This window comes from Nothoprocta perdicaria, unplaced genomic scaffold (genome assembly GCF_003342845.1).
Source record: "Nothoprocta perdicaria isolate Ctin4 unplaced genomic scaffold, notPer1 scaffold_280, whole genome shotgun sequence".
NCBI lineage: Eukaryota > Metazoa > Chordata > Aves > Tinamiformes > Tinamidae > Nothoprocta > Nothoprocta perdicaria.
In genome coordinates, this window is record NW_020455511.1 from 695,450 (window position 1) to 717,406 (window position 21,957).

General features: G+C 47.9%; 3 protein-coding genes across 3 annotated transcripts in view; 2 read left to right on the forward strand and 1 right to left on the reverse strand.

Moving 5' to 3' along the window:
* The first annotated feature begins 1,089 nt into the window (after positions 1 to 1,089).
* APTX (aprataxin) lies at positions 1,090 to 8,110 on the forward strand. Its single transcript, XM_026041273.1, has 7 exons — positions 1,090 to 1,219; positions 1,853 to 1,899; positions 3,428 to 3,748; positions 4,074 to 4,133; positions 6,779 to 7,005; positions 7,412 to 7,515; positions 7,863 to 8,110. Exons 1-7 carry the CDS (start codon positions 1,090 to 1,092, stop codon positions 8,015 to 8,017), a joined length of 1,044 nt encoding a protein of 347 aa, XP_025897058.1. The 3' UTR covers positions 8,018 to 8,110.
* Positions 8,111 to 9,218: 1,108 nt separating this feature from the next.
* LOC112948937 (actin-like protein 7A) lies at positions 9,219 to 10,038 on the forward strand. The gene is given in 4 exon segments (XM_026041278.1): positions 9,219 to 9,558; positions 9,593 to 9,680; positions 9,916 to 9,968; positions 9,971 to 10,038. Coding segments are annotated over 4 exon segments (549 nt in total).
* A 334-nt stretch (positions 10,039 to 10,372) lies between these two features.
* Positions 10,373 to 21,957, reverse strand: part of ELP1 (elongator complex protein 1) — a 34,309-nt gene continuing 22,724 nt past the window's right edge. The window contains exons 24-36 of the mRNA XM_026041267.1: positions 21,618 to 21,766; positions 20,668 to 20,791; positions 20,131 to 20,228; positions 19,145 to 19,346; positions 17,676 to 17,737; positions 16,531 to 16,593; positions 16,344 to 16,404; positions 15,438 to 15,551; positions 14,645 to 14,756; positions 13,668 to 13,795; positions 13,134 to 13,288; positions 12,636 to 12,714; positions 10,373 to 12,000 (exon numbers count right to left, since the gene is read on the reverse strand). Of these exons, the coding sequence (XP_025897052.1) occupies positions 11,933 to 12,000; positions 12,636 to 12,714; positions 13,134 to 13,288; positions 13,668 to 13,795; positions 14,645 to 14,756; positions 15,438 to 15,551; positions 16,344 to 16,404; positions 16,531 to 16,593; positions 17,676 to 17,737; positions 19,145 to 19,346; positions 20,131 to 20,228; positions 20,668 to 20,791; positions 21,618 to 21,766 (1,415 nt within the window). The 3' untranslated portion in view covers positions 10,373 to 11,932. The remainder of the gene's footprint in view (positions 12,001 to 12,635; positions 12,715 to 13,133; positions 13,289 to 13,667; positions 13,796 to 14,644; positions 14,757 to 15,437; positions 15,552 to 16,343; positions 16,405 to 16,530; positions 16,594 to 17,675; positions 17,738 to 19,144; positions 19,347 to 20,130; positions 20,229 to 20,667; positions 20,792 to 21,617; positions 21,767 to 21,957) is intronic.

Genomic DNA, 21,957 nt, shown 5'->3' on the forward strand with positions numbered 1-21,957 from the left:
CGGCGTGCACCGCGCCGGCGCTGACGTCACCGCGCCTGCGCCGCAACGGCCGTAACGGCCATAACGGCGGCGGCTGCCCTGAGGGGAACGCGGGCGGTTGGAGGGGGCTCCGCGTGACATTAGGGAAATAATTTAATTTCCTTTAAGCGTGGTGCTTAATCAGGATATAGAGAGGGGTGAGGTGAAAGGCTGGCTCCTGGGCGGGAGCTGCACGGCGGTGCAGCGCTGGCCCGGCCTCCTCGGGGGCGGCCGGCGGTCTGCCGCTCTCGCGGGGCTTTCTCGTGGGGGAAGCGCTTCATTCCTCTCCCCTGCTGTCTAGCAGGAGGGTGTTTGTGTGGGAAGGTGGGAAGCGGCCGCTGGCATGGAGTGGGAGCTGCTGGCGGCTGCAGTTAGCGTGGTGTGGCAAGGCCTGGCACTTACTGCGTGAGCTGTTAGGTGGACCACCGCACTCCTTGATACACCACAACAGTCAGTGGCAAACACTGCGCGCTGGAAGACGTGCACAGAGGCGGTATGGCTGGGGATAGAGCTGCAGCGTTAGTGCCGTGCCTCGCAAGCGCGGGTACCGTGTTGCCTCAAAGGGGACGGTGCTGCTTTCCATTTTTCAAAGCAGTGTTATCTCAGGTCAGCACCAACCGGTTTGAGGCGTTGCCACTTCCCTACAAGTGCCTTCGGTTTAAGAAACGCCCGAAACGCGCGAGTTTATGCGCAGCCCCTCCCCCGCCGGCACCGCACTGCGCATGCGCCCTGCCGCGCGCGCGCCCCGCGCTCCCCCACTGCGCCTGCGCGCCGCCCTCTCCCGCCTCCCGTAGCCCGCGCGCTCTCCGCGCGCCTGCGCACGCCTCGGTTTCCGGTGACTTTGCCGGCGCGCTGCGCTCGCCCTGCTCACGTGAGCGGCTGGGGCGGCGCTGATTGGTCGCGCGCGGCGCTGGCGGGGCCCGGCGCGCGGTGAGGGGCGCGGGCGGCGTTGCCATGGGGACGGGCCGCGGCCTGCGGCCGCCGCGAGGCCTCGCCTCGAGTTCCGCGGGGCGCGGGGAGCGCGGCGGCGCGGCCGCTCACGCGCCTGCTCTGCCCCCCCGCAGCGCCGCGATGCGGCTGTGCTGGCTCGTGGCGCGGGAGCCGAGCGGAGCGCGCATCCAGCTGCCGCACTTGCGGGCCGTGGTGCTGGGCCGCGGCCCGGAGACGGGCATCAGCGACAAGAAGTGCTCGCGGCAGCAAGGTAAGGGCAGCCCGGCGCTCCCGAGCTCGCCGAGGCCGTGCGCGCCGCGTTGGCCTCGCTTCCAGGCGCGCTCTGTGCGGTGCTGAGGCGGAGAGGGCGGCCCGGCCCGGGCCTTGGTGTGAGCCATCACGTCCAGCTCCCTGTGCGGCCTTCGCTCTCGCTTGGTGGGAACCACTGGCTGCATCCCCCGTGCTCCCACAACCAGCCTGCAGAGTGACTTGGTATTTTGTGGATACACTGGGAGAAATGGTGCGCTGATCTGTAAAATGCTTCCCTTGGCATCTTCCCCGCTTTGCGTTTCTCCCCTTCTGGACACGGCCCTTCTCCACTCCATATGGTGACAGAACAGCAGGAGTTTGTAGATTATTTCAGTAGAATTTGCCTTTATCCTGGCGTACTTCTTTGCTCATCTATGGTATCAAATGTGCAGCTATGACTCTGTCATATGGGTTAGTCACGTCTTACCAGCAGTTCTGCAAACACTGAGACAGCATGGCAAAAGCCTGCTTAAAAAATACTCAGGGATTTTTTTCTGAGAAAGTAGCACCTGCTCAAAATGCAGTAGGATTTTAAGTCTTTTGGTCTTATTTTTATTTGCATTTCTTTTTTCTTTTTTTTTTTTTCCCTTTCCAGTGCAGCTAAAAGCAGATTGTAACGAGGGGTATGTCACCGTCAAACAGGTATGTTTCCAAAAGGATATGTGATGTTCCGATATTTACCATGGTGGCAAGCTGTGACTCTGAACATGGGCTCTGAAGGGCCGTGAGCTGTTTGTTTTATGAAGAAGGTGACGTTCCCTTCAGAAGCGGTGTCCCCTCTCAGTGCAAGAGCTGTGGGGCTCCTTCCAGGCAGCCAAAGCTGCATCCAGGGCGTTCTGCTGTAAATCCTCAGCCTGCTCTTCCTACAGGGAATTCATCCTGGAAATTGCACTGTTCTTTCTCCAATCGAGAGCAGAAAAACGTGCTCATTTTCCTCCTGACCCCTGTACTTCTAAAGACGAGGCAACCCCTCACTTAAGGCCCAGATGGTGCTTATTATGCTGGTGGGAATGGGCAGTTCTCCAAGGTTTTTGTTTTGAAGGCTGATAGGGCCAAAGCCATGGTCACTTCTGGGGATTTGGAACATTGCTGAAAGATTTCGAGTGTTGTTAACTGTGCAGACGCAGGCCTCCTGCCCCATTCTTAGGGGTCTGGTATCCCTGGGATAGCACGAAGGAAAATTCTCCAACTTCAAGTGCCAGGTATGTGTGTGCCCACGGCATCAGCATTCAATTTATCTACTGATGAGCAACAGCTTCCCTCAAAGTGTCCCAAGAGCTCAGCAGATGCTTGTGCCACTGGTATATGGTGGATTCTGCAAGAAACCCAAAGACATGATTTCACAGAAATCATCCATAACAGCGGTTTGGATTCTGCAGTGCTGGAGTTTTAGAGCAGAGAGTATCTGCTCGCGGCAGCAGGCAGCGTGTTCCCACAGTCTGCTCTGTGGCTGCTGCCCCTGTGCTTTAATTTGATCAGCTGCTGAGGGGCATTTTGGTCGGTGGGATGTGAGTTGTGCCTGGTGTGAGCAGAGATTTGTGGGCTTTAGACCAGCAGTGGCTCTGCCTGTTACCGGGGTCTGTTGGGGCAGTGAGGAGAGGGGCAGCACCAGGCGGTGAGACAGGCGGGGGACAAAGCCAAAGACTGTCAGGGTTCATCAGCCACAGGCGTGATCTGGTTTCCTAAGGTTTGCACCATGTGTAAACATTAACCAAAGCGTTTTGCTGAAGCTGGAGAGTCCTTACTTCCCTCCGGTCGCTCCCGTGATCAAACAAGTTGTATCCACTGCAAACACCACAGGTTGCCTAGGCTGACATGTGCTGGGGTGAACGGCCTCAGAGGCTTAGCCTCCCTTAGAAGAATGGTGGTATTATCTCCAGCTTTGTTTAAACACAGGCTTGTGTGGGCTGCGGAAGGGTTAACAGGCATGGCTTGTCAAAAAAGAAGGAATGAGAGGAGCAAAGAGCTGGTTCCTTCAGTCCTTCACATTGGATATCTCCGGGGGACTCTTGTAGAGTGGGTCAGTGCCAGGAGAGGGGTGCAGTGGACACAAAACACTTCTCTCTACGGCTGTGATATTTTGAGGACAACTGAGTTAACTGCTGGTGATGGCATTGACAAGATCGTCTGTGTGCTCTCCTGTTTTTTTTCTCTCTGTCTCTCATCAAAGATAGGCGTTAACCCAACTACCGTTGATTTAGTTGATATTGGCAAGGATAAAGAGGTAAAAATGAAGCCAGGCCAAGTTCTGCATATTGTGAACCAGCTTTACCCATACACAGTGCAATTTTCTGAAGAATCGGGGAAAACTGTGACAAAAGAGAAAACACCAGCTGAGAAGAGACCAAATGAGAACAGCGCAAGTGGTGATGAAGAAAATGTTCACAGAAAAAGTATGAAGACGGAGGAAGTGGATGCACAGGGCAGTTCTGTAGATCACAAACTGAGCAGTTCCAGTGCATCTCCAAACGAGGGGGTTTCTGGCAAAATGGTACGTGTATTAAGATTAATACTTGGGCTGTTTCTCCTGGGGTGATCTTCTCCAGTGGTGCTTTTTTACTTCCTTCTGTGGAAGGAAGAGGATTCCCTTTGGGAGTGTTTGCTCCTGTTTGAAAGATTTACTTTGAATCTGAACAGTATCTCGTTAGGGATTTGTATAAGGGCTTCGGGGAGGGGAGATTGCATCTTACAAAATATCAGCTGTCATTTTAGCTGTCCTTTATTAGAACTCCAATAAAAGGTTTTAGCAGAATGCTTTTTAGTATCATTAGATTCCTAATTATCTTTTCAAAATGCTTTTTTTTTCTGTGTCTTAGGGACACTCAGGACACTGGAGTCAGGGTCTAAAGAGCTCCATGAGAGATCCAAACATGCAGGTAGGAACTGTACACACTTACTTTGCAGTAGTTTCCATTTAACAAAGTGAAATGATAATTTTTGCTGCATGCTTCAATGATCTGAGGAACCAATGGGCTACTACGTACGAACTGAATTGTGCTTGCCTTTTTATTCTGTGGTATTGTGAATTTAGATGTCTGCTCTGCTGACTTCACAGGATGTCAGACCTTCGTTATCCTTGATCTCTCAGCTCTGCCAGATTTGTCCGGAAGATTTGGGAAAGGTTGTTGGGAGAGTAGATGAGCAGCATGTTGCTTTGTTTTGTTGGGGAATCCATCCAAAAGGATGGTGTGAGTTGAAGCCGATCACGTAGTGGAAGCTCATGCTTTCTTTTCCAGCAGTTATCTTGTTTCTGAGCATGATGCAGTTTCCTGGTTTCCAGTAACTCTGAATTGAGGAAAACCTGTGATCCTGCTGGCAGGATGTGACCACTGGTTCCTGATCCACCCTTTTTGCCTACTGGAATTCCTAGGTGATTTCTGCTTAAGCTGCTGTGAAGGCTCCAAATGCATCTTGCTCTATCTCTGCTTTCCTTTGGTTACATAATCCTTCCTCTTCAGCTCTGGGCTTGTCTGACGTCTGCTTTCTGAGACGTCAGCTGAAGAAGTGGGTCGCTGCCAACTCCTGTTTTTTGAGGTTCTAGTATATATCAATCTCAGAACTGTTCTGGCTTTCTTAGAGCATCCTTACGCCTGAAGAAAAGCAACTTTAAATTTGTTTTTAACCTATGACTAATGCATAGCCTGCATCTTCTCAAAACATGCCCTTAGAGCTCAATTCCAGAATGCTCTCCATAGAGCAGCACTCATACTTGAGAGAAGCAGGTTACTTTAAAGGCTGATGGGAGAGCTCTACTAGAGATGAGAGGAATTCAGTGATTCACTATCTAACGTTTCTCAAAACCTTATTTACATTTCAAGTGTTTGTAAGTAGGTGACATCATTCAGATTGCACCCGTCTGGGAAAACGGAAGGGAGGATGGCTGCTTGTTCCTCCAGCAGTGTTGCATCAAGATGCAGTTTTCCATAGCTTTCCATGTGACCAGGCCACCCGGGCAGGGGTGGGTTGGTTGGTTGGTTGAGAGAAATTTTTGCTGCTTTTCTGCTTTGTCTTAGAGCAAGGTCAGAATCTCTGCAGCTTGGCTTTGGGCTGAGGGACTCTGCTGTGTGGCCACCTTAGCACTAGAGAAGTCTGTGGGCTTTTTTTTTCCTTCTTCTTTGCGCTTTTGAGCAATTATAAGTGTCTGAGAGGATAGCTAGAAACGCATGATCCTTGTTTCTCAAAACCACAAAACAGTTTTGGTCGTGCAGCCCAATCACTTGCATGGGTTTAAGTTGCCCTCCTCTCTTTGGGTTGGGATATTCTACAAGGATGAAGATCCCACAGCCTTACTGAACATCTCAAAGTCATGATCTACTGCAGTGTGGAAATATTTTCCTGGATACCTAATCAGAATTTCCCAATTTCTCGATGGGTGTCCAAGTCTAAATTACTAGATTGTATCATATTTTGAGGGAACTGAACAGCCATTATCCAGGAAATGCCATCAGTTCAAGTATGTCTTTCTCTGAGGGACGCTAAAGCTATTGAAGTGCTGATTTACCTTGTAAATCTGCTTAATCTTTATTCTTTAAGCAGAAGCTCAGATGTGCAGAAATGGTGCTTTCTTGAGTCAAAAGATAGTCTGGTTTTAAATCTGTTGTTTGAATGTTAGAGTATGAATAACTATCTGTGACTGAGTGATGGCTTTATTAGGTGTTTTTAGAAGCTCAGTGCACAATAGAAGCCTATTTTTTATTTTTTATAGAATTTTATACTTCTTTCCTGTAGAACAAGACTGCTCCATTCTGTATATAAACCTGTGAAAATAATCAACAAAGATGAGAGAGAGAGAGAGAGAGAGAGAGAGAGAGAGAGAGAGAGAGAGAGAGAGAGAGAGAGAGAGATCTTCCATTTCTTACTGGTAGACATGCTGCTAGGAGGTCACACACATGGAACATAGTTTCTGCCTCAGAACTGACAGATTCAGTAACCACTAACTGTCCTGTGCCCCTGCTCTGCGCTTGTTTTGCTGCTTGGCCCTCAATCAGCTGCACCAGATTCTTGCAGAAGGCAGGTGAGGTGAGAACAGGGCAAGGACAGCGGGATGGCAGAATCCCGTTTGGAATGATCTTCCCAAGCGGTGCGCTCACATGAGCTCCGAGTGCCCGGGCCCAGATGTTTCCTGTCTGATGCTGTGTTGCACTGTGCACGTTGTCTGTGTTACCCCAGAGATTTGTGTTTCGCTCCAGGAATCCTCAGGGCATGAGCTCCTCTCCAGGGCTGGATAAGTCTGCCCTGCACTGCTAACCCTTGGCTGAATGTTAACATGGACAGAGGAAAGAATATGTTTGTGTAAGTCACAGGAAGGAAAATCTTGATAACCTGATTGTGCTCTTTATGCTGCAAGCATCATCAGCCACAGAGGGCGTTTCCAGTTCTGTTAATGCCTTTGTGTTAGTAAGTGCAACTCTGTGTTAAACTCATGCAACCTCACTGGATCCAGGTGGTTAATGACCCACGGTGTTTATCAGGATAAGACATTTAACTTCCACTGAGTAAATCTAGCTTTTCTGTTTGACAGGTTTACAAAGATGAAAAGACTGTGGTCATCAAAGACAAGTATCCCAAGGCACGTTACCACTGGCTCGTCTTACCGTGGGACTCCATCTCAAGCCTGCAGTCCGTCACAAAGGAGCATCTTGAACTCCTGGAACACATGCATGCAGTTGGGGAGAAAATGATTGAGCAGTGCCCGGATAAGGAGGTGTTGGAGTTCAGACTGGGCTACCACGCCATCCCCAGCATGAGGTAAGACCTAAATGAGCCACGGGTCGTAGAGCTCAGCGCTGCAGAACCTGTTCTTCTGGACATGCAGATTGGAGGTTCATCTCCTAGCCTAGCTTTGAGTCACTGATGCAAAATCCCATTCAGGAATGTCCTCTGGTTTATTAAAGCTGCTTCTCTCTCTGGAAACTGGACTGTCCTTGAACATGAGCGCAGTATGTAGAGCTGCAATCTTGACTTTTTACAATCAGGTGAAACATAAAGTGAGGGAGGCTGCTTCCAGAGCCCAGGGGGTTCCTTCTGTAGCAGGATTTTGGGTCAAACATAACAAAATGAGGCAGGCAGACTCTCTTGCCTGCAACTGATAATACTGTGAAAGAAGTTCAAGCATTAACATATTTTTCTTTCTTCTAAACATGCGTTGTTTCAGTCAACTGCATTTGCATGTCATCAGCCAGGATTTTGATTCCCCTGCCCTGAAAACAAAAAAGCACTGGAACTCTTTTACTACAGAATACTTCATAAACTCCACAGGTAATGATTGCAAAGTACTGTCCTATAAAAATACTGCAAAAAAAGTATACAACACTGTAAAAATACCAAAGTTTTGGCTTTGAACTTTTTTCCCCCCCGCCAAATGAATGTGTAAGCCGCAAATTGTATTCCAATGAATGAAAGGTTTTATTTCATTTCAGAATTTCAGATATTGGGGACAAAAGTTAGGAAAAAGTTAAATAAACTCAAATGGTGTGACTGGTTTAAATTAAAGATCAGGAATGCCAGGCTCGTGCTGTCCTGAAGAGCAGTGTGCATAGGTCGTACTGTGTTAACAGCATGGCATGGTGCTACGTGGCTACATTAGCCCTTCTTTCTTATTTCAGATGTGATAGAGATGGTGAGAAGCAAGGGGAAAGTAACACTGAAGGAACACACTGCTGAGCTCCTCAAGTTGCCCCTCAGGTGTCACATCTGCAAACAAAAGCTATCCACTATCCCACAGCTAAAGACTCATCTGTCGAACCATCGGTCAAAGTGACTTTGTAGAAACTTGTGTACGGATTTGAGGCTAGAACATAGAACTGTTAGGGGTTGTGGGGGTTTTTGTTATCCGTAATTTGGGCACAGGGTAGCCAGGATGCAGCAGCACATTAACTTTGTAATATAGAGAAAAATAAAAGTGATTTCTTAAATTGGAGTTGTATCTGCAGTTTCTTTGTGACAACCATACACCTGGAGTACTGTGTTCAGTTCTGGGCACCCCAGTATAGGAAGGACGTGGAGCTTCTGGAGAGGGTTCAGAGAAGGGCAACCAGGATGATTAAGGGAATGGAACATCTCTCGTATGAAGAGAGGCTGAGCGAGCTGGGCCTGTTTTCTCTGGAGAAGAGACGGCTCAGAGGGGATATGATTAATATGTATAAGTTCAGGAAGGGAGAATGCAGGGAGGAAGGGGACAGGCTGTTCTCACTGGTGGCCAGCGATAGGACGAGGGGTAATGGCCACAAGCTGGAGCACAAGAAGTTCCGTCTCCAGGTGAGGAGCAACTTCTTTACTGTTAGGGTGACAGAGCAGTGGAACAGGCTGCCCAGGGAGGTTGTGGAGTCTCCTACTCTGGAGGTCTTCAAAACCCGCCTGGATGCCACCCTGTGCCACATGCTCTAGGTGTGCCTGCTTGAGCAGGAAGGTTGGACTAGATGATCTGTAGAGGTCCCTTCCAACCTTAAATATTCTGAAATATTCTGAAATATTCTGAAACCATACGTATGTGTGTGGTGAAGTCTTGAGTAGAAGGATTTATTTTAATTGAGAAGTCTAGGTGCTTTTCCAGACTTGAGCTTGGGCACAGAAGGGGAAGAAACAAACTGTGACTGGGCATCTCTTGCTGCCTGTGCCCACCACGGAGAGAAGCCGTCAGAGATCGGTGTGACCGAGAGCAAAACCACCGGAGCACCATGCGAAGCTTCCCCAGTTGCAGGCAGCGTCCGTGCTCCGTCGCCACGAGCTGCATGGGGCCGTGTCCTCCAGGAGCAGCGCAGAGCAGCGGCAGCCCCTCTGTGCACACAACACCCGCAACCCCTCTGTGCACGCTGCCCTGCTCAGCTGCCCGTGTGGTCGCACCCGGGGTGCAGCCCCGAGAACCCTCTGCTGGGGCCACGCTGGCCTGTTGCCATCAACTGGTGACAGCAGCAGGGAGCCCCCAGCGCCACAAGAAGCCCCTGCATGGTGGTGGCATCAGCATGAGGAGCACGTCCAGCACCAACCATGGAGGAATCGCAGTTGCAAGTGCAGCCCTACCAAAGCCCCGGGCCAGGGAAGGCGCCAGTCGTGCCCCATCAGCCACGGGAAGCCCCAGGCCAGGGAAGGAAACGAGAGCCGTCATCGTAGATGTGGGCACCGCTGGCTCTAAACATGGCCTTACGGGGCAGCCCAGGTCACCCCACATCATTCCAACAGTTGGGAAGCACATGCAGGATGTGGCTCCTGTCTGTGAAGGCTGAATCTTGCCTATGGTCACTGGGAGGGTAGATTACGCTGGCTTGGACACCACACACTACCTCATGAAGCCACTAAATGAGTGCAGGACCTGAAGCTACTGAATGAGTCATGGAAGATCAGCTAGGTATAGAAGATTTTAAGGAAAAATGCTGTTACAGCTCCCTGGAGCTCAAGCAGGACCTGAGTTTGTCCCTTGGGAAGAAGCTCATGGATTAGGAACCTCATGGGTTAGGTCAGTGCGGGCATGGAGCGGTTCCCTTGTGGAAGCTCTTGCTTGCAGAGCTGGGGCTCTCCCACCTGACCTGTCTCTGCAGGCGCAGCCACAGCCTCTGGAAAAGGCTATGGGGCAACATCTTGCGTGGAGGCAGCACCACAACCACCAGCTGCTTCCAGAGCGAGGTGACCTCCACGCACCCAAGCGACCACGTCCTCCCACAGGAATTCCTCTGTCTGGGTTGGTGGCTCTGTTCTGGCCTCACTCCAATCCTTCCAGCAGTCTGGGTCTCCATGAGGGAATATGAGGAATACGGTCCTCCCTGTGCTTTTAGCAAGTGCTTCTGAGGATGGGATGATGAAGGCACAGCCTTAGGAAGGCCCATGTTAAAAAGGGTACCCGAACCAAGGCAAGAGCCTGGCTGTTAACAGGACAATAAGAGACTTCTGCTGCAGCTTTCACAACAGCATCACAACATTGTGCATGGATTTTTTTATTGTGTTTAATGAAGCAGGGCAGCATGCAACATGGGAATAGATTTCATTGTACGTCTCATTAGAATCAGGCTTTCATACTGCAGTATTTGCTCAGGCATCGAGGCACTTCCTAAGCTAAATGCATGTTTTTGTTGGGGTAGCTCATCTCAATTACGGATAACCACATCAATTTGCAGGAGCTTCCACAAAACACAGAAAGCAAATTCCACATTCCTGTCACGACAGCAGCTAATGGAGTGCATATTTCATGGTGAAATGCACCTCTGAGGATGCCAAGGAGCATTCCTGTAGAAATACCATCGAAGTTAACCTGTTGCTACTGAAACAGAAACTAAGGTCCAGATAATGGTATCAGCTGGGGGCATCAACTGACAGCATCACAGCTGAGCACATCAAGCAGTTGCCTTGTTTTTGTCTTATTCAAAGCAGTGTGAATGTCTGTGTTCTGAGCTGGCCAGACCTCCATGCAGGTCTGGCTACATGACTGTATTTCTTTGAGTTTAAAAAGAGAAATAAGAAGTATTTTGAAGATGGCAAGATGGCAGTGGTCTCGAACTAGTTTCAGCCCACATACCTTGATCCTGGCAACTGTGGGTGCCCAGCACAGTGAACACATCATGAAGACCATACCCTGGTCCCCAACACTGTGGCAAATGCCCTGCTTTGCTAACTCTGACTTGACTTACAGTGTGGCTTCAGCACACTGCTGGATCACTCTGCTCAATGAAAAGCACATGTAACGCAGAGCACCTTCAAATAAGCAAACCTGATGCTCAGCAGTAAAAGAAGCTGCTCAGAGTGGTTCTTCATGGGCTACTAGCTATTTACTAGGTGCTGGCTCCAGCTCTAAGGCTCCTCTGTCAAAGCTCCCTCGAAACAGAGACAGATGAACCTATTCAGAGATGGCTTACAAGAGAAATGATTGAGAAATTCATCTTCCACGAGGAAAGCAAAAGATTTCAACTGATCTATCCTTGAAAGGCCAAAGGTTCTTCTCCTTTAACCATCACACGATGGAGAAACAGAAGAACCAAGATAAACACATTAACAGAAATGGAGCACCTGGAAACTACAGGCGCAGCTACCTGAAAGAGACAGGAATCAGCTCCTTGTGCTGACACTTTCCAGTGCCACACAAAGAGGTTTGTGTGGGGCACAACAGCTGCCAGGACAAAATAACGTGGCATGAAGTGGGGCTGAAGCCTGTGAAAGTTCTAGCTCCAGAACTTGTTGCCTCCCTTTACAGCAGTATTCTGGGGTAAAAGCTAATGCTCAGGTGTGAGGTCAGGGCAGTTTCCAGGTGAAACACTTCCCAGCTGCTCACAGTGCAATCCCAGGACAGCTGCTGAGCTGACACCGGCCTAAGTTACCTCCACTTGCTTCAAGGTCAGATTTACTTGGGCAGTGCTGCCCAGCAGGCTCTGAAACGGATTGATTTCCCCTCCTTTTTGTACGTTGCTATGAACCCAAGACCACCCTAGAGCCAACAGACCTCATTTCCAAAGCAGCACTGCCCTTAGTGCAGTAAGATTCCTTCTGATGCTGCAAGCGACTTTGCTGAAAACCTGCTACTGACAACCTGCAGCCCACGGAATAACCCAGGTCAGCAGATGTCCAGGTTTGCACAACCCCGAGAACAGTGAGGGCATCACGAAAGCCAGGACAACACAGATTTCTGTAAAAATGTAATGAAATTAAATGAAAAGCTAGAGTTCAGAGTCCACTGGGAATCCTTGGCTGTTAACTACTGTAGCAGGTGCAGCTTCCACTGGATGTTTTTATTGAGTTTTGGTGGAATGAGTAATTCTGGATCTGAAAGGCAAGTGGGAAATGAGTGAGTGCAGAGGGTAACAGTGATACAGCTTCAGGAACCACCCACTAGCTGGTTTGCCATACACTGCATATCCAAGGAAATGGAGAATTCCATCTCAGACTTGAAGTATTTCTCTTTAGTCACCGACCACCTGCCTGCAGCGAAGGATGCCCAGCACCATTCCCCACAGAAATCACTCTCTGGGGCCCCAGTCACGTCAAAGCCACGACTTGGACTCTTCTGAACCAAAGAAAACTTCCCGCAAACCATCCAGAACAAAGGATTTTAACTTCTATCATCTAGTGTTAGGAAGAATTTCTAGTAGAAATTGCTAATCTGTTGAAGTATAACTAAGCTATTAAAGCTTCCCAGTCCCTCACAAGAGACAGCCTACACAGGAAGCCAGGAACACATTTCAATCAACAGCTTTTGCACAAGAATTCAGGGCAAATAAAATAAAAGCCTCCCAATACTTGCTTGCCAGGAGGAGGGAGAAGACCCCATTAAAAATAATAAACTCCTTCAGCTGAAGAATCGGTACAGCTGCTGGCAACCAGCAATACCTGGTGAAGCCCAGGGCCCTGGATTCACCTGCAGACCCAACACCAATGCCTGAGCAAGAGCCTAAACTAACCTTGCACAACGGGAGGCACCATCCTCTTCTGCTGGTAGGCAGCCATAATGCTGTTTGCAGTTGAATTGGGTCCCAGGACCTGCAGGAAGCAGCAACACACACGTTCCAGCACAGGCAAACCAGTATTCCAGTATATAAAAGCTGCACTGACACTTCAACCATTACTCCTAAGAAAGGAAGCAGCATTCCTGTGTTTTACCAAAGATGAAGATAGGGTGTACAGGGAGAAATCACAAGGACAAGAAGACACAAACTTGATGAAACCCAATCTTGTCCAATGTAGTAAATCACCCCTAGAGAACAGGCTATGCCTCTTTTTACAGATCTAGTGCATGGCAATTCAGAAGGTGCATCTTATAACATATGGCACAGGACATCTATTTGATCTCTGCAGAAAAGGTCGGATCTGGGAAGCCAGAGGAAGTTTCTGGCAGTTTCCTAAGGAATGACAAACATGGATAAACACTTGGGGTTGCCTGGCAGGCCACAAGCACGGACCGGGTTGAGGGGGCTCTGCAGTAGCTCGGGACTCCAGATCTCAGGCAGCGAGGTCTCCATCAGGTGCAAAACCTCTTCCAGGACTCGCTGCAGTTCTCCAGCTTGCTCATCATATCCAAACAGCACCAGCTGCTTCAGGAGGACGTGTATTTCTCCTGCAGCAGGGAACAAAAGCCCCAGCAATGGGAATTAAGGCAAGGATACTAAATAAAGAGCTGTATTGCCCTGGTGTCAGGGCAGTGACAGGGGAGCAGTGACTCAGCACTACAGCTCTCTGCCCCTACCCAGTGTCCAAGCAAAAACGTGAAGCAAACACAAAGTCTCCCCTCTCTGTGCTCCCCAACAACAGCCCTGGAGAGCTCACACTGCTGGGTGCCTCCTGCAGCACAGATGAACCAGACCAAAGCCTGCCAGGGGCAGCACTCTACACACTGTATAGTTCATCCTTCCAGCCTACCCACCTCCTGATAGGAACCTACTGCTTTGGCTGTTTTGCAAGCTCTGGGGCGGATTAAGGCGACCCAACTGTCTTACCCTTCACAGCCTCGACCGCACGGATACTTTCTCCTAGGGCTTCCAGAAGGGCCACGTCTTCAAAGGGGCTGCCCTCCTTCAGGCTGTACCTCTTGCGCTCGGCCTTGCGACGGTTCTTGGAGGATCGGCTGGAAAAGGAGGACATTTCATTCCATGCAGACCCAAGGATGAGCTGTAACAGGGCAGACTTACAGGAAAGCAAACAAGGCTGGGCAGAAGACACAACTCTGTGGAGTTGGCTGCCCTCCCTGCTCCAGATCTGCATTCATTCAGCGTTCACTTCCACATCACTCCTCAAGTCCTTACTGTCCCCAGTAAGAGGGGGCTGCCTGTAAACTGATATATCCAACGTGAATGTTTTCTGGGATGCTTAACCAGCAAACCTGTGGTGTCCTACAAAGCCCGTACTTCTTCCACAGCTGCATCCTGGCATGATATCCAAATTCAGGAGTGTTCCTGCAAACCACCCCAGCCTATAACACAACCACTCACCACACCCCAAACCACTCATATTCCAAAGAGTACTCAAAAGCAACACAGACAACCCGGGTGGAAAGACAACAGAATGAAGCTGCAAGAATGATGCAACATCTATCTATCAAATGTAAAATACGTCGAAGAAGAAAAAGCCTAGCGCAGAAACCGTGAATGTCTGAGGAACTACTCCTGCATTCAGTGTGAAGCCTCCTGCAGCTATTCTGACAACGTGCCTGACACTTAAAAAAGCTCCTGCCCAGAGTCTGTGCCCGCAGCTGCTCGTGTGGGCACTCAGCTCTTGCTGCACCACTAGACCCTGGTGTTTTTTTGCTCTGGCCCTCCCAATAAGAGCCAAATTCACCATAAAATGGCTGTCATTAGAAGTGGATTCAAAGCATGCACAGCTGCTGGGAGGAGCATGCCAAGCACGAGCAAGCTGCCCTGCCAAATGAGGGCTGACGCTAGGGCAGCCACCGCCTAATTTAGAGGCAGATACCTACGCTGATATTCTTGAATTGCTGTGTGAGTATTTGCTGTTCATGTCACTGGCTGTCACAACACTGCTGGTTTCGGAGATTAGATCCAATTCTGGGCAATTTGGCATTTCATAATCTGCAAAACACACAAACAATTGTCACAGTGTGGAAAAAGGCCACAGTTATTCAGAGATTTTTTTTTTCAATCTGGGTAATCTATGCAGCTTGCTAGAGATGCAGCTTAGGCAGAGTCTTCCAGCTAATGCCACTTGTGGGCCTCATGGCTCTGAGCCAAGCTCAGCCAGCACACAGGGGGAAACAGCAACTGTGAGGAGAATGCTGCTTCTTGGCCCTGCTGACCACTGAGATCACTAACCAGCAAAAACAGCATCTCAGTGCAGCAGATCTGAGAGTAAAACGCTTCGTCAGGGTGCAGCGGCTGTGTAAGAGGGCAGAAAATGCACCTGGGGGTAGCCAGCCCATAGGGAGTGCCTGAGCCAGCCAGGCTGGCACCGTGACAAGGACAGTCTTGGAAACAACTGCATTTACAAAACAACCATGGCCAGGCAACCACAGGCGAGGTACAAGGTGCGCATGGAGGGAGAATGGGATGCTTTATAATGTTGGTGTTGTCCATGTCCCTGCCCGCTCTGCACGAGCTATACAGGGCAAATACCCATTCTAAAAATCCTACAGCAGGTTCCAAGGATACTACGGGAGCTAGAAGAGAACAAGATCCCCAAGACAAAAAGAAATCACACAGGAAAAAAATGATGATATTTATGCTGGAGAAAGTCATATGCATTTCAATACCAACCCTGCAGGCCCTCACAGGCCTTCTCTTTCAGCTCTCGGACTACTTGCAGTCGGCTCTTATGGCGCAGGAAGGCTGTTTTCTGAGAATCCAGGAACATCATCTGACTTTTCTGAGCTGTTTATGGAGACAACCAGGTCCAAGAGCATATGAACGTCTTTATAATTGCACTAGAAGACCATTTCTGTACAACTTAAAGCATTCTGCACAGAAACTCTCCTTCAGTAAATTCATAAATCAGACACAAAACACATAAAAAAGACTCTTAAGTATAAGGAAATTCAAAGTTTGAAATAAAGGAGTCCATCAAACATGGAGACAGATGTAGACTGAACAAAGGTGGCAAAAAGCACGTGGAAAACAAAAGCCTGTTTGTGATAAGAACAGAGAGGTTCATGACCAACCTCTTTGCACTGAAGCAGGCTAAGCACTTCTCCCCACCTCATTTCAGAGCTTACTGTCCACAGCACAAGTTGCTCACAGAGACTAAAATTTCCAAGAACATCACACTAGCCTTTCTAGAATGAAGGGGGAATACAGTACCAAATGGTACTTTAAAATATATTCTCATAAAAGCTTCTAGGACAGTTTTCTCCACCCAGAGCTCTGCCTCCTTACATTTGCTCTGGAACAAGGACAGTCCTGCTTGTTCGAGGACCTGTAAACACAAATCCCATTGCAAGTTGTGATCTTGAGCCCTGGAAAAGCTCAGAGGGAGCTCAACTAAACTATAACGTATCTGTGGAACTGCCAAATGTGGCTAACTGGTCAGCACGAGTAAGGTGGAATGAAAGGAGCCATGCACACAGTTTCCAACAGCGGAGAGATGCAGGTTCCCATAGCCCCATGAGGGACCTGCTTCCTTCCTCCTCCACAGCACAAGCAAGTCTTTGGTTCCTGTACACTCACCTTCTTGGAGAGCAGGTTTGAAGTTGGTTTCCAAGATATCCAACCTACCATACTTGTGAATCTGGGTAACAAAGATCAGAAAGAGCAAAAAGGGTGTTATTTAAGGATGTAACCCACGTCTCATCTCCCTACTTCTGCACTCCAAATAATCTTTTCATGCTAGTTTTCCTGCTCTGAAATATCTTACCAGTCTTAAAGCCTCTTCCCAGAGAGCCCCTTCCAGGAGCAGGAGAACAGCCTCTTCATAGTTCTGGAAAGAAAGGGCAACCATTTGCTGTTTACTATCTTCTATTGATGCTGGTGACAGACATTCAAGTATCATTTGTCTTGATGCTGTCTCCCATGCACGGTACTCCAGTCAGTATAGGGAAACCCTACTGTGCCAGGTACTTCTAAAGGGCTGACATTAAAAACAAAACATCATAACACTTTTCTGTTTTCCCCTTCCCTCTCCCCTTCTGCTTAAAACTACTGTGCAAAAACAAAACCTTGGCCACCCAAAGGATGTTCAAAGGGGTAGGAAGAAGATAAGCTCACTATATGGCCAATAAGCATTAAGCCAGCTTCTCAGAGTCTGCAATTTGGGCTTAATTTGCAACAAAATACACAGCAAGTGCATCTTTCTGGGAATTACTCCTGTCTTCAACTTGGAAGTGGCCAATTTCAAGGTCTCTTCAAAGACCACCAGGAGCCACAGCAGGTCTCTCCCTTTCCTCTTGTCCTACAGCTTCTGCAGAGCTCCATTGGTAGCCTCACCTGTATGGCACACATCATGAGCCCAAGGGCAAACAGACACAAATATTAGGCAAGGCATAAGGCAAGGCATTACAAACTCCCGGAGTAAAGCTCTCTCTGATGGAGCTCATGGCTACAGCAGTCACTGCTCTGCTCCAAAATGGCTCTGAACAAGCCTTCCTGTGGCTTGCTTCATCCAAGCAGACAGTGCCAGCTGCCTGTTCTCCAACATCTATTCATGCAACCAACACTATCCCCTAAAGAAACACAAAATCAAGTCACTTGGTTATGGTATGGCTAAGGGGCTATGACTATTAAGTCTTCCTTATTCTAAGATGTGTGCTTGAGTCTCTGGTACAAAATCTTTTGCTACCAAAGCCGAGACAGCTACATGGACTTGACAATGCAGGGACACAGCATCCTGCAACCCTCTGCTTACTGAACAGCTCTGCCTTCCCCAGACCTGACTGCATGGACTCTTCTTGGGTAGCACTCACAGTGGGCAAGTCCCTGCTTGGTCACATGCAGTCCAGGAGATGGCTTTGCTTCTGGACAGCAGATATTCCAGGGACATAGGCAGGAGAGTGGTTACCTTACCTGAGTGTATTGCTCCAGAAGTAAGGCTGCCTCTGCATGCTTCCTCTGTTCAACCAGTTTCACTACAAAAAAAAAATAAGGTCAGAGTTCAGATTTTCAGGAGTTGTTGAGCTTTATGGCAAAAAGGAAGTACTGAGGTACTGGAAAATCCCCCTGTCTGAGGCACATTCTACTTGCTCACACACTTACACAGCCTTGCCCCTGAAGAGAATGGCTGCCCAAAGCCAAGAATTCCATTAACCTTCATTTTACCACCCAGTTTCTTGTTAAATTGCTGATGCATGTCCCTTCAAAGTCAGCTGAAGACCCGCTCTCTCACACCCTGACATAAAAGGTAGTTTCTTAAATGAAAGGTCAGGAAGTAAAGAGGAAATATCTCTTCATGGAATCACAGTCCTGCTGTTTGCTGGGAGCAGCTTGTTCCCGGCTCTTTGTGCTGTGGACATCAAGCATCAAGTCTGTGGGATTCAGGGCTTCTAGTTCCCTAAGTCTAGATCACCTTTGGCACTTGCTTGTCTATTAGGGTAAGTATAAGTGGGACATTGACAAATAGGGTAAGAAAACGAACCAAAACCAAGTCCAAAGCAAAGCACTCCTTATCCAAAGGAGTCTGTATTGGTTCTTCTCACTAAATTACATTTATATTTTAAGATGTGCATTGGGAAAGTTGTTAAAGGCAAGAGTGCTAACATAAAAAAATGAACCATATACCTTCCATTACATATAAACACTTCAGAATTCATTAAATGACAGAAAAATAAGACACTGGAGTATCCAAATCTGTAAGATGACATTCCTGGGAGTCATATTCTCCCAGCTTAAAGTGGGCTTTGTAAAATCTGCCTCAAAATGAGACCATTTCCCTTGATGAATAAGGTCCATGACTAGTATCTCATGCATGTGGATCACTGCGCCCAGCGAGCACAAGCTCTTTTGAGATGAGGCATCTTTTACCCTGCAGTAGGACCGAACATGTCCCTACAAATACGAGGTGGCCCTGGTTTCTAGCAAGCTTTAGGAAGAAAACATGAAAACACAATTATCCAACAGTCTTTAAGGACAGTGTCTAGTGTATCAATCTTTGTCAAAAATCTGCATCAACCACGTCTAGAGACTTCAGTCATATCAGATGCTTCACAGAGTGTTTCCATCCACTGAGATTAACCAGGCCAGGCCTGTTCCTGGTGCAGGAAGCATTTTGGAATGACAATTCTGCAAATGGTTGCAAAGGCCAAGTGTAAGAACGAGCGAGCCTGGGGTAGCAAAGGCTACAACTACATTGGCAAGTCATGGGTACCCAGCACCTCAGCTCATGAGCAGGTGATGTGCAGTGACACAGACCTTTGGGAAACAGGGACCGTTTTTTCTCCTTGGGAAAATAAAAACCATCACACTGAACCAAAACCAGCAGCATTGAGCTTTGCTGCCTTTACTGACTTTTTGCATCCTTTCCTCTTCTCAGGTCCTACCTGCCATGCTCTGTGCCAGGCTGGAGAGCTTATCTGCTGTGTAACCAAGCCGTGAAGCCATGCACAGGGCTTGCTGCCAGCTGCCACTGCTCAGGAAGGAGTCCAGCGCTTTGGCAAAGATGCCAGCACGAGCAAATATCAATGCAGCCTGTTCGTATAGCTGCTTCTGGTTCAAGTAATCCCCATAGGCATCACTGATGTCCTGCAGGACAGAAACAAATGAAAGAAAAAAAAAAATAAGAAAAAATGATCAGATGGAAAGTTAGCAGCAGTTATCCATAAGAAAAAAAAATGGCTCTCAACCCAGCTTTTGTTTTTTCCTCCAGGAAAGAAATCCGGGAAGAATGTCCCTATGGGTTTTCAAACTGTTTATCAACCCTAGTGTTAATGGCCATGGAAACATTTCACATAGAGTTGAAGCAAGAAATGGGAGGAGGTATCTAACTCTCTAAGCCAAAGGCTGGGCAAACTACTACTCTTATCTCCTACACTTTACACTTCTTTATCAAAGCAATGTTTTCATCTTCTGTAAAGCAAGCAAGTTGTTACAGTTCTGGAGCAGCCTATGTTTCAAGGTTTAAGTGTAGGCTGGAAATCCGCCTTCGGCAGCCTCTGGCTTTGAAGGTTTGCTCTCCCTGGCACCATCTGAATGCATGAGACCAACCTCTTCCCCCTACCCAGATAAACAATTTTTGAATATCTTCCTGAACAGCTTATCCCAGGAGTTAAAACTGTGGTAGAGAAGAAGCAACCCCTGCAACCGGAGAGGCACAGGCTGGGCTGCTGTGGGGCTGTTCAGAGCTCACAGGCTTCACCAAGGGGCAGAGGGACACGGTATCACAGCCTACATAGGAGAGTAACATCTTGCAGAGCTGGAACGCAACCAGCTTCTGTCTTACTCCTGCCTTCACTCAAGATGCTGGAGATGTGCACACACACAAGGGAATTAAAAACTCATTCACTGTAGGTTCACTTAGCTCATGCACCTTGTACTCCTGGCTGCCGGGTTGGTACAGCTTCAAAGCTTCCTGATACTGATTCTGATCCTTCACCAAGTTCAAAAATTCAGAGAAGTGCTCAGGACCTGGGGAAACAATTCATTTTTCTGTAGCAACAGGTAAGAATACACACGGTTCTTATACTTCCTTATACACACGGTTCTTATACTGGGTTCATTACACAAACAAGCACCTTGAGGCTTGTTTTAACTGGGTGCAACAACACATTTGTTCAGATTTGTCTCCTCGAGATATGTTTCCTCAAGATCTGCTTTGCTTTTGCCAACAATACCAGCTAGTAACAAGTCGTCCCCAAGCAGAAAAAATCAAGACTTGTACTTCAGGATCACCTCAATCACTCTTTCTCTGTTCCTAACTATGCTTAAATAACATGGAGCAGAATAAAGTTAGCTATGCACTAAGGGGAGCTCCCTTTTCAGCTATTTTATTCCCAATGTCCTGTACAAAGAAATGCCCTACTGCAGAATTTCTCCTTAGAGATATTGCACGTGAAGGACAACTTACCACACTTGCTAAGGTGACCAAGAGCTTTGGTATATCTCTTCAAGTGCCTGTCTATTGTGTATCGCTGATAATTGGTTTCCATTTTCTGGAGGGTATTTAAGAAGGGCAAGTACTCTTTTGGATCCTGTCAAGGATAGTTAAAAACAGCAGTTGAGCTCATCTGATAACATCCTTGGTCTGCTGACAACTCCATAGGTGAAATTATTATGCAATTATACACTACAAAGACTATTTTTTTGGTTAAAATATAAGTCATCCCGAAAGATCAATGCTGTATACATACTCTTGCCAGGAAGGCCTCCTTTTAATTAACAGGCTTCCATCTGGACTTCAGCTGTATCTAATGGTCAATGGTATTTTAAATTGAAGTATCAAAAGAATTCATCTATCAAATACTGTTTTCTATTACCCTTTTTTTTCCTATACATTTGAAGCTATCAAGCTGATCAATTTAATCTAAACGAAAGGTCGCAAAAGCACTCCTTACTAACACAAATAGGATATTCTAGTTCATGACCAGCAAGCTCTTCTCCAACATCAGAAGATGGATAAATTTGATCTGACTGGTATTTCCACAGAAAAATTGCAAGTTAAACCTGCTGGAAAATACACACTATTGTCAGAGCCACTATCCAACCAAACTCCCCACGAAGTACAGAACCAGGGATGCCAAGGCAAAGAGCCATAATGCTCTGGATCACAGCCTCCTCCTTGGCTAGTGCTGTTCTAGAACAGCCCTGCTTCACCTTGAGCATGAGTAAGCTTCCCAAGCTGCAAGAACTGCTAGGTGGTGCACACGCCTGCCAAATTCCCAACATCTTTCCAAGCAGACATGGGCTTCCTAGGCAGCCTGAATCCTTCCTAAGCAGAGAGATGTGCCTAAAAAAAATGGTCTGACGCATACATTGCAAAGAACTTTGGGGTAAGTAGCAAAGTGATTTAAGCAGGACCTTTTGTGATTTTTCAGCCACCATGATGACTAAATCAAAATCGTACGTCCCCAGGGAATAATCATACAATTCATTGACGTCCACAAGGAAAAGCAGGTATTTCAGGGCTTCCTCTGCACTCACAGCTCTGGCATCTGAGGAAACATTCTCTGTAATGAAAGAAAGAGAGAGACACAAAGGGGGAAAGAGAGAGAGAGAGAGAAGGAGAGAGAAGAAGAGAGACAAGGAGTGAAAGAGAGAAGGAGATAGAGCAGGAGAGAGGGAAGGAGAGACAGAGAAGGAGAGAGAGAGAAGGAGAGAGAGAGAGAAGGAGAGAGAGAGGGAAGGAGAGAGAGAGGGA